The sequence below is a fragment of the Myotis yumanensis genome, unplaced genomic scaffold (assembly GCF_028538775.1).
Source record: "Myotis yumanensis isolate MYYU_CA2020_CCGP unplaced genomic scaffold, mMyoYum1.0.hap1 SCAF_1, whole genome shotgun sequence".
Lineage (NCBI taxonomy): Eukaryota > Metazoa > Chordata > Mammalia > Chiroptera > Vespertilionidae > Myotis > Myotis yumanensis.
The window spans coordinates 62,099,212-62,111,701 of NW_027223752.1; the positions used below are offsets into that span (position 1 = coordinate 62,099,212).

General features: G+C 36.8%; 1 protein-coding gene across 4 annotated transcripts in view; it reads left to right on the forward strand.

Moving 5' to 3' along the window:
• Positions 1-12,490, forward strand: part of MYO5A (myosin VA) — a 200,417-nt gene that overhangs the window by 84,455 nt on the left and 103,472 nt on the right. For all 4 annotated transcript variants that reach the window (XM_070422631.1, XM_070422640.1, XM_070422648.1 and 1 more), the window contains exons 5-7: positions 4,473-4,629; positions 9,614-9,757; positions 11,986-12,067. In XM_070422631.1, the coding sequence (XP_070278732.1) occupies positions 4,473-4,629; positions 9,614-9,757; positions 11,986-12,067 (383 nt within the window). The remainder of the gene's footprint in view (positions 1-4,472; positions 4,630-9,613; positions 9,758-11,985; positions 12,068-12,490) is intronic.

A 12,490-nucleotide genomic window follows, 5' to 3' on the forward strand; every position in this document is an offset into this window, starting at 1 on the left:
TATCTGTAGGCCACTCCTTTTCTGGCTCCAAGAGTTTACCCTGGCGTAGAGTGCAGGCTGTGGCCAACCCAACATTTAAAACATCAACTACAAAGTTAGTTTGACTTTTAGATCATAGCACTTTAGTTTTTAAGAGGTCTTTAGATGCCATTTAATCTTAAAGATGAGAAAACCATGACCCAGAGAGGTCATGTAATTGCTCAACACCATGAAGCTGGTAAATGTCAGAGTAGGACTGGAATCTGGATTCAGAAAAGTTTATATAGTGGAAGAGTGGTGCTTATTTATATATTGGAATGGTCTATGGGGCTTGGGAAAAAAAGAATTCTCTCTGCCAAAAAGCCAGGAATTATAAAGTAAGAAATAGCCCTGGCTGGTGGTTCTCAGTGGTTAGAGTGTTGGCCTGCGGACCAAAGGGTAGAGGGTTTGATTCCTGGTCAAGGGCACAAACCTGGGTTGTGGGTTAGTGCCCTGGCCACCATCTGGGGCAAGTCTGGGAGGCAACTGGTCAATGTGTCTCTCTCACATCGATGTCTATCTCCCTCTCTCCCTTCCTCCTCCCCCCTCACTGCCTCCCTCCCACTCTTTTTCCCTTCCACTCTTTAAAAAATCGATGGAAAAATATCCTCGGGTGAGGGAGAAAGAAAGAAAGACAGAAAGAAAGACAAGAAAGAAAGATGGAAGGAAGGGAGGGAGGGAGGGAGGGAGGGAGGGAAAAAAGAAAAAAGAAAAGAGTCCCTTAAAAACATTTAAAAACTGTTAACATTAATTTTTTAACTGGTGCTAGGGTTGTGTTATTTGTATTTTTCTGATTCTGCCTTTGAGAGTTACTCTGTTTCTATGCTGATGATGAGGTATTATTGTTCTTCAGAATTCTCTTTGAGTAATACAGATATTACCTTTCATATAAAAAATAATAAAGTTCCTTAAAAACATTCAAAAATTGTTGGTTGTATGAATACAGGATTATAAATCATGAAAAAAAATGTGTCTGGCACCTGCTTGACATCAGAATGTAGTATATGTGTGTATTTGTACAAATCTGATTTGTTTGAACAAACCTTGATTTTATTGCCTTTAATATTTTTCTTCTTCATATTATAGGAAAGGGCTCTCCATATGAATTTTTAGTTTTTTTGATACATTTTGTCATTAAAACATGAAATAAGTAGCTTTAGGATAGCCGTTCTATTAATATATCCTTTTCATCAGACTAGTGGCAGCTTGCTCAGCCTGTTTGTTATTAGAATTGCTGGGGAAATTTTGTGAAGTTAGTTAACACAGGGTATAGAGACATCTGATCATGCAAGAATCGGAAGAGGAAATTTTTCTAATCATATTGTAGAAGGTAATCTGAGGACTGCTGATACTGTTTCTTTTTATTTTATTTAATTTTTTTACTGTTTCTTAATTAATGTATTAAAAAAGATAAATTCTGAGGACATTGTAATGACTAAAAGAAAGGACATTGGTACCACAATGAGAACTGTTTTACTAGAGTGATTCAACTTGAAATCAGCCATGAATGAACAGAGGCCATGAGAGTATCCAGTGTAGTCTAGAAATAAAAAGGAAAGGAGATGGTGAGTATGACACACAGGAAGTTTCACAAAGACAGGATTAGAAGTTTCACAAAAACGGGATTACATAAAAGCTTATTCTGTGAGGACTGGACGTGCCTTATTGTGTCACCAAGGTCCTCAGTATGGGAGTCAGAGTTTCAGGAACAGCTGCTTCGTGGCTCTGTGTGATATGAATTGTGTGATCAGGCATGCACTATTCTCCTATTGTATTTTTCAAGGCCTGTGAAATAAGTCAGTGAACCTCATTTTCTCACAGAAAAAAAGAACCTTTTCCTTGGAAAAGTTCTAAATTTCTACTTTGGAAATTTATTATCAAGTACTGCTGATTCCCACCATTTTGTATCTCTTAAACCATCTGTCTCTCTCAATAGTGACCACCACAACCTTTGTTCAGACTTGGACTCTTTACCACCATATTCCACATTGCTGCCAGAGTGATTTTATTAACTGAGTTGTGTTATTTTCTGTTTAAAGCCCTGCAAAAGCACTTCATGACCTTTAAGTAAACTTCAAATCCTTTAACATCTCATATAAAGCCTTTATGACCCAGTTCTCGCTAACTTCTGCAGCCTTACCTGTCATCAGTCCATGTTCCAGCTAAAGTTAGTTATCCACTTTTTCCTAACTTCTCATGTATCTGAGCTTTTATTTATGTTACCTCCTTTCCCTTCCTAACTTTCTCATCCTTTACTTGTTTTCTCCTACTCCTCCTTTCTAGACCTTGCTCAGGTATCATCTCCAGGAAGTCTTCCTTGATCGCCTCCTCTTAGTGCTCCATCACATCTATTATAATCTTGAAATAAATAGTAGTCTCTTTTTCCTATTAGACCATCAGCCACTTGAGGATGCAGATCATGGTTTATGTAAATTATATTTCTAGGATTTAGCAAAATGTTAGTCAAGTAGTAGGTGTTTGATAAATATTTATTGGATAAATAAATCTCTTAAAAGATAAAACGATCACCTTCTGTAGTGGAATAACCGCCCCCATCTTGTGGCCTTATAGGATAGTTCCACTATAAACCTTTGAAGTCATCTTGTCTTTGTAAATTAAGGGTACAATTGATATCACCTTTATGTATTTGCTCAATTGTTGTTGTTTTTTTAAAGTTTTCAACTTTTTTTCCAGAATTTGGTATGGCAGGCATTGCTTACATGTAGCCACCCAGGCAGATCAATCCTTTGCAGCTGTTCTTATAATCAATATCAGTATCTATAGTCGTATTAATCCAGCAGTGAAGCCCCACTGATCCCGCAGCTGGGCAGAGTCTTTGCTTGGCTTCATCATATTCTGGTTATTTTGAACACATAGATATAGCCTGGGGAACAATTGGTGGTATAAAGGACATGGTTATTCTTAATGAAACATGATGACAGAAGAACAAGAAGGTTGCTTGTAGGAAGAGCTCCATGAAATATATATCCCACTTGTATTTTTGGTGGACACGATAAAAGTTTTAGCCACGTCTATCAATCTTTCACAATTCCCAGATGCAAAAGAAAAGACATCATAATTTTCTACAAAAACCTGTTTTGTAGGCAGCTATCAAAATCAATCTAACTTTTTCCTCTGCTTCAGTGGCTTCCTAATGGTGAAAAAATGTAATGGGGGAGTATTGTATGAGAGTCATAGATTTCTGTAGAGGAGAAAGTTTTCTGTATTATTGACTAAGCATGTATTGTTGCTTAGCTCCACTTGTTTTCTAGCTTGAAAATTATTAATATCTACATACGTTTATTTTCATTAATACCCACCAAAAGTCCTTGGGGGAAAAAAAGGCTGCAAGAGATCAGTGCAGATTATGGGATCTATAAGTGTGTCTGTAGTTAAGCTAGGGGACACTTAACTTTCTGAACCCCAGTTCTCTCACCTGTCACATGACATCCAGAATAGGCATGAAATTGCGTGAAGACACTGTGTACAATTCCTGGCACATAGCAGGTACTCAAAAATGTTACTTAGGATAAGATTGAATATGACTCAGGCTGGTTCTAGGCATCTCCGTTTGCTCATCCCATTTATTTTCTTCTTGCTCAGTTATTTTGATGAATTAAAGCTGACTGCTGGTTTTGTCTCAGGAAGTGGGAGTTTACTGCTTCTATCCTAGTTGAAATCATAGACAAAAGTAGAAAGATTGATTTCTAGGCTTGGTTGTTCATTGAAGTTCAATTTACTTATAGACAATACAGATTTATTGAGCATTTGTGATGTGTCAGGCTCTGGACTAGATGCTGGATATTAAAGATAAAGATGACATAGGTCCTTATCCTCAAAGAAACGATAGTCTTATGAGCAAATTCATCACTTAGAGTTTTTGAGTCGTTGTGTGAATGAAGTAAAATAATAATGATAGTCTTTGAGTTCTGACGTATCTAAACAAATCAGCCAACGAATGAAGCATTTCTTCTCTGGTAGTGAGGATATTTTAGTAGGGGTTGGAGCTTGTGGGAGACACTACTTTGTGAACTATTAGCTAGTAAATAATTTATCATTTTAATTAAATAGGATTTTTTTTCTAAATTCCTTTGCTATGGCTCCTTTCTTTTTTGAGGTGGTAGACAATAGTACTGTAATGTACCAAAATAATTTTCTAGAAATAAAATAATGTTTGAGATATGTATACACAAAAAGTTCAGACCCTTGATTTCAGATTTATCCTTAGATGTGATGCTCTCTAATTTAAAACTTGATATCTTCTCCCTCTCTGTTCCTTGGTAGTTTATAAGTAGTTATTTTTATTAGGAAATATCATTCTTAAGTTCTTTCCCACGTTGTTGCATGTATGAACCCGCAGAAACTCACCTTGGCTCATTGATGGGAACACAGAGGAAATGTTAATTACATTCAGAAGTGGGTAGCCCTGTCAGTTACTCTTCTTTGTTTTACAGAGATGAACGAAATCAGTCCATCATTGTAAGTGGAGAGTCTGGGGCAGGAAAAACAGTCTCAGCTAAGTATGCCATGCGATACTTTGCCACTGTAAGTGGTTCTGCCAGTGAAGCCAATGTTGAGGAAAAGGTCTTGGCCTCCAACCCCATCATGGAGGTAAGACAGCAGGCTTGCCTTCTTACTATATTCTCTTGTTAAGAAGATACAGCACGTGTGAGAAAGTCGGGGATCTCCTACCCACTAAAAGTAGGAAAATACTTTTTCACATGTTAGTGAGAGATCTAGAAACAGTAAATATTCAAGAAGGTAGATATTTTGAGTATAGTTCAACTGTAGAGGAATTTACTTTATTTCATAATCCTGCATTTTCAACCTAGCATTGAATTGTTGCCTCTAAAGAGCTGGCAATGCTACTTCATTTCCTGAAGTTTCTTACTCATAGTTAATTGACTCAAATCTATTGCTCCTCGTTCTAGAAGTATGTTATTAATTTCCCCTCAACCCCGAGTTCTTATTTAAGCTCCTTCCAAAATATAGGATTCACTATGTTCAAGCATGAATGAGTTTCATTATTCCTTTGTGCACATTTCATTTTATGTACTTAGCCCAACCAGTTTAGCTATAAAATTTGAATTTTTTTCCAGATTTGAACTATAAACTTAAACTATGATCTTGTAAACATTTTCCTTCTTGTTTCTGTCAGTCATATCACATAATTTTAGGTTAGAAAAAGAAATTCAATAACTATAAATTCTTGAAAAAGGAAGAACTATGAAAGGCTGTCCTTTTAAAAGTGGAATATGTATATCAAGTAGAAATGCTTGTGCCAAAGAAAATGGACCTATTTGTGTGAGAACTTTAGTATTTGTAAGTAAAGAATTATTTGTCTAATATGATTCTAGGAAAGTTACATTTTTGTTAAGTACTCCCATTAAATGGAGAAAAATAAGTCTTATTAAATGGAGAGAAATTAGTTTGCAGAAACAGATCTTTTTTATTAAAATTCAAATCAGCATATCTTATTCCTGTTTTTTCCTTTGTCAAGCCTTATTTGCCACCCAAACACAGATGGAGTTTAGAACTGGCCTGGTGCACTCGTGGTACAAGTGGTTTTTGCAATAATCAGTCCAGAGGTAATTGTGCCTGGTTTGCAGTGCTGTGTGTGACACTTCAGAGCAGATGCTGTGACCCATTGCTTATAGGGCTGCCTCCTAAAGCCGCAGGACTTCTCTTCTGGGGGAAGTGAAGAGGCCTCCTGGGCTGGGTGCACTGTGGAAAGAGAACTGGAAAAGTTTTCTGAAATAGCATGGACTGGAGGAAACAGAAGTTTGTGCCAGAAGAGAGTAGTAAAGATTTTAAGCAACTATTAAGATTTTGAAGAATTTAAGCTACAGTAGTGGGTGCTACTAGTATTAATATTGGGGCATTTCAGTCTGTAGAGCCAGTTTTGGGATTTGGCTCAGGAAACAACAGGGCTTTACTTCTTACCATTATTTTGACTGTTTTTGGTCATGACAATGAATTCTTATTATATGACAATAGTTTAGGCCGTTCTTAGTCCTTAATGTTAGAATATGCCAAAGTCTTCATTGTGATGGTATCAGGAAATTCTATCTTTTCTAGGCCTGGACCATGTAGTAATGTAAGTCTGGAATGAACCTGCTAAAATATGTCAAATTGAATGAAATAGTTTATGACCTTGCTATATTCTCTTTCCAAAAATAGCTACATTGGTTTTTCTGCAACACAGATTTTAGTTGTGTTAGTGGAGTGATATTAAAAATTTGGAATAGCCATAGAGACTAATTTTTAATATGCTGACATAAGGAATTTACCCTCTTTGCTAGGATGAGCAAAAAAAAAAATAATAATAAAGCCATCAGTTATGCTTAGCTACTTCCATCTTTATTGTTTAGTTTTTCTATAAGAACTTGGAGAAAGAAAATCAGTAAAGAGATAACTAATTTTAAAAATCTATCAGTGGAGGCATCCCAATTTGAAAGATTAAAATGGAATATGGGGCTTACGAATGGGGACAACGAGTTTACAGTATAAGAAAAAACAACATAAGTACAATATTGAATATGTGGCCCATAAAATTTGTAGCTTTAAACCTGCCTTCAGACTATGTCCTTGTATCAGAGCCCTTTACTGTGATTTCAAGAAAGGCGAGTCCGGATTGCCAGTGATCTGCTGAAATGCCTCCTTGGATAATGAGCATTCTTTATGGTTAACATCACAGCCCAGTGGCTAATAGGATTTGCACATTATCCTTCAAAAAGCAAGCTCCCCATCGTCAGCATGGGCTCCTTTTGCAAAATACAAATGATGTACAAAGAAGTGATTCTTTTTGCTCTATTTTATCACATTTTCATTTTCTCCCTTTCTCCTGGAAATTTTTGCCCTGCTGGGGACATAGAAGATCTTTGGGGCACTTTGGGTCTTTCTTAATTGTTCTTTTTCATCTTCAGTAACTGTAGTTGAAGAGCTTCATCTTTATTTAGTAAAGAAGAAGGATAAATCACTGAACATTTTACTGAAGTCAATAGTAAAATCAAGATCACACATTTTCTCCTTTCCTGTAGCAATTTCTTGCTGAATGAAATGAAAATAGCATTAAGGGAGGCTGTTGTAAACACTTATAAGGCAGAGGAAACACTTAGGGAGAATGGACAAAAGGTACTGTTTATATATAGAACCATCTTTTCATATCAAATTCAAGCCTTAGAATCATGTCTTTTTATTTTAAAAGAACCTGAGAACTCATCTATCCTAGGCAGTTTATACTTCGAGACACTAAAGCTCCTCAAAGGATTAAATCAGGGGAACGTCCAGCCCGCTGGCCGTATAAGGCCCACAAAATCATTTGGGCTGGCCCTGCCAAGGCATTATGGGTGAGTTGATTAAATGTTTGACCAAATAGAGCAGGCTAATTTTTAAGTGGATAATTTTGTATGACCCTTGAATGATGTTATAAATAGCCAAATGGCTCTTGGCAGAAAAAAGGTTCCCCACCCCTGGATTAAATGATGGCAAGTTGGTAGTAGGGCCTGGTCTGATAGCCACATCTTTAGACTTCTGTTTCATTGGCTTCTTTTACCATTTTTTGCTCTATGTATACATACCTTTTACTCAAAGGCAAAGGGGTATATTTTAACCCTTGCCTACCCACTGTCTTCTCACTGAGTAGAGAGGACAGAGATGCCATGTGGTGGGTGAGATAGGAAGGGAGGGAGGAGAGGCTGTGGCTCACCTTTCACTAACTTGCTTAGATGCTGGCAGGAAAGTACTTGGACAGCGCCTGGTAAGCACTCGGCAACTACTGCTGCTGCTGCCAATGCTGCTGCTGCAACCCTCCACCTGCTCTTTCACAGAATATATGGTGTTGAAAGAAAATTCTGCTTTTATCATTAATTTCCTTTTCTAAACAAAATAAAAATAATGGGAATATATGGAGACTGTTTGCTGTGCTTTTTATATTATCAAGAAGGGGAGCCCTGGGTGTGGGTTCAATTCCTGTTTAGAGCACATACCTAGCTTGTGGGTTTTTCCCCCGGTTGGGGCATGTATAGGAGGCAACCAATCCATGTTCTCATTCATTGTCATTCTTATTCATTCTCTCTCTCTCTCTCTCTCTCTCTCTCTCTCTCTCCCTCCCTCCCTCCCTCTCTCTCCTTCTCTTTCCCTCTCTCTCTCCCTTCCTCCCTCCCTCCCTCCCTCTCTCTCCCCCTCTCCCTCCCCCCCCTCCCTCCCTCCTTCCCTCCTTCCTTCCTTCCTTTCTAAGATCAATAAAAAAGCATATCCTCTGGTGAGGATTTTAGAAAAAGAAAAAAGAAGGGGAATATTTGATTAAATATCTTTATTGTTAAATTATGTCACGCTGTTATTTTTGCTGGGAAGATACCTTTCAGTCAGTCTTTCCATTAAAAATATTAATTGAAATACAGCAGTATGCTCATTGCCAAAACAAAATAGAGCAGTACCTGCCCTGTATTTTAGAGAGCAAAAATATATTTTCTTTGATGGAGTAGATAGTCTAGTATGTTGACTTTTGTGGCTGTGCTACTTTTTTCATCACATATTTGCATTGCCCCTCCCCCCCCCTTTAACACTCCAGAGCATTTTCACATCTTTCTTATTGCTATGGTTTCAGTATACTAATCTTGATAGTCACAGACTTTGCACAAGTAAAATAATCTTATGAAAGTATCATATTGAAGATTTAATATATGCATTTTATGAACACTTGATTTTCTAACTGTACCATGTTTTTTGCTTTGCTGAAAGAAAAATGTTAGAAGCATGTTATCTTAATTTTTAAGATTATATTAAAAATTTAGAAGAAGGTTACATTCTCTGCATTCTGTAGCAGATGTTTTGCAAGTTAGATAATACTACCAAAATCCAAAGCCAAATTTTACTGTCTCTGGTTTCTGAAAATGGTTTTGAATGGAGTGAGTAATTACTAATTCTCCAATTGGACCTTTGTTGTCACAGGATGAGCTGATAGGAACTTCTGCTAAAGATATCCTGAACACCAGAGCCACATTTTCAGGAGAATATTAATTTTGCTTAGCCAGCTTATTTAAATAAAACAGACTAAGATTTTTAAGAAATCAAAACCCTGATGTTTAACTAAGAGGGTTTGTGCCTTGGCAGCTCCCAGTGACATCCATTCTGTTTCTTTGCTGCCATGAATGAACGTGGTCAGATACACACATGGTGTATGAAGACCTCCCAGCTGTGGTTCAGGTTTACTGTTTATGAAAATAATTTGTGTGTGAATAATAAGGCAGATGCAGACTATTAGTATATATCTGTGTGGTTGTGCAGTGAGCAAAACATACACTTGTGCCCGCAGAGGCAATATTTGTTCTGGTCTTAAAAGAATCAGTTTTAAAGGATCGTGTTCTACTCTGTCCTTTCATTGAACCAACTCTGTAAATGCCATGTCATGAATTGCACTTCTAAAAGATGGTTGGACTTTGGGTGGTGGGCACACAGTGCAATATACAGATCTTGTATTACAGAAATGTACACTTGAAACCTATATGATCCTATTAACCAATGTCACCTGAATAAGTTTATTTTAAAAAATAATAAAATCTTATCTCCCCCCCCCCCCCCCCTTGTTTCTTAGTCAATTGGAAATGCTAAGACAACCAGGAATGATAATAGCAGCCGTTTTGGGAAGTATATTGAGATTGGTTTTGATAAGAGATATCGAATCATTGGTGCCAATATGAGAACTTACCTTTTAGAGAAATCCCGAGTGGTGTTCCAGGTAAGTTGGGCATGTACACAAATACGTGTGTTAGGTTGCCATAGAATTCCAGAACTCATGCTTGCTGGTTTGCATTTTATTTCCAGATATTCGTGAGTGTATTGTGACAATATTAGCACAAACCACATTTGGACTGAAACATGAAAATGACTCTTGCTGGAGGTGGGGGAATACCCATCAGACGCAAGCATATTGAACTCGCAGCCGGCAGGCCGCACGCTTCATTTATTTAAAGGAGGCATGCGGCCTGCCAGCCGCGAGTTTGACATGCTTGCATCAGAGTAATGGTCTTTTGGGCTGGGCACTGGTTTAGGTTTAATAGTTTTGGCTTTTTCCAGCAGATGCTTGTAGGATAAGCTTAGTTAAGAAGAGGTGCTATTATTTCAGTCTTGTCTCTCATAATTTCAATTGATCGGAAAAACATTGGTTTATGTGTTCAATGAGTTATAGTTTGAACTCAATTTAAGAAAAAAATTATTACTGTTTTCTTTCCTTCTTCTTCCTCCTCTCTTAGAATATGATATTATTTAGATAGGGTAATGAGGGTTTAAAAAATCTTCACAACTCATTTGTGAACTACTGTCAACACACTCAAGTTTATATGTCTCTGCAGGAAATCCTTCACAGATCTGCTCCTGGTCCTTTTTTATCTGTAAGTGGGAAGTAGTATAGATTACAACATGGGCAGGCGTGTGTCGATATATTTACAAGCATGCGAAGGAAATATGTTCTTATCATTGGAAAACTCCCAGTAGAAAGCTCCTGATGCCCCACTGCACGCTGTGAGATCAGGGTTTCTGTAGCCCCTTAACTGGATGCCCACTGCACTGAAGTTCAGATTCCTCTGGCACTGCCATGTAGCAGCATCTACAGTTTCCATTGCACAAGTCAGTTTTGAAAGTGCCTGGGACATACTGGGAGTCATGAGTTTTGGCAGCCTGCAGTTACCCTGGCTTTGACATTGGGCATGTGCCTGATTTGTGGCCACCTAAAGTATAATACCCGAGTAAAGCAATAGCCACTCTTCTCCATTGTTTTAATATGTAGGTACACATAGAGCAGTGTTAATACTTACACATATATACTTGTATAGGTTTTAAAAAATGTTTAGTAGCCTAAAGGAAGAATGGGGAAAATATGTAGATTTAAGGGAAAATTGGGTTTAAATAGTACAGAAATGATTGATAGATAAACAATTAAAGGTTAAGTGGATATGTGGCCAGAGGCTAGTAGGGCTTAAGACAAAATGTTAAGGCCTAATCCTATCTTATCTAGCGATATTGAAGCAATTCTAGTTGTTGCCCAATCCCCAGGGCTAAGTAATATTGAGGATGCGTGGTATGCCAAAATGAGTCAGATGGAGCCTAACTGATATTGTCCTCCATGTACAGAGGACCAAAGCATTTCTGTAGATTCACCCACTTTCCTAGTTGTCCGTGAGCCAAATTACCTGATCATGCTTATGATTATTTGTTATATTGTTAATGTGTTCCGTGTCTTCTGTCCCTGTAATAGGTATTCTTTACCCAGCATCAGCTCCCTTTGGGCATCAAACCTGACCTTGGCCTTACTTGCACTATTCTTTAGTCAACTGAATACACTGAATAATTCAAGGATATGATAATATAGTATTTGACTTTGCATGAATATTATAACTGTATTTTTAAAATATATACTAGTATGTGGGAAAATATTCAAGAGATACTAAAAAATTATTTAGATTTGTACATTATTTATCTTATATTTTATAAAATATTTTTATTAATATTAAAATATATAAGCCAAAATACACAAGATGTAGTGTATTTGTGAATTTCTTGAAACAACCACAGTAGATAGGCCAGTCTACATTATGGCAAAGGTAAGATATTCTTCGTCATCCAAGGTGTTAGGAAGACCATGAATCTAAGAGGCACTGTGAGAAAATATTGAGTATTGTAAAAAAAGGATTTTAGCTTCCCTCAAAGGCAATGATTTCTTATGACAATGGCATATATCAAGCTGTTCACAAGTTCAGAAAGCATTACTATCAGATATTTTATGTGCATACTTACCCATTTGCACATGGCTAATAAACCATAAGATTTAATAATCATAAATACATATTAGGAAATTTGGGAAAGGACAGTTTATTGCACCAAGATTAAATATTAAATTTTTATTTTATGTTTGAATTTTCTGAGTTTTAGGTTAAAATGATGTAATTGAAAGCTCTTCTTATTTTAAAGGCAGAAGAGGAAAGAAACTATCATATATTTTATCAGCTTTGTGCCTCAGCAAAGTTACCTGAATTTAAGATGTTGCGATTAGGTAAGAATATGGCATTAGATTTATTGCACTAGTATTGTTTTCTGTTAAATTATGTTAATTATGAGTTTATAAGCTTACTTGTTAAAAAGAAGATTATCTCATACTGAAATATTTATGGATGACATAAGAGGTCTGCAATTGGCTTCAGGGTAACCCATGGGATAGGGAAGGAGGAATAGCTGTCTAAATGAAACAAGATTGGTCTTGTTTAAGATGAATGATGAGTACACAGGTGCTCATTATACTAGTCTCACTACTTTTGCATATATTTGAAACTTGCTTTACTAAAATAAGTTAAAGGAGTTTATGTGATGGAAGCCTGCGAAGTTTCTGATGAGGGGAATGAAGTGTTTGAAGCATGTTGATTGGAATAATACCGATATAGGAAAAGACTGTTCATTTCACCAAATAAGATAAGTAAAC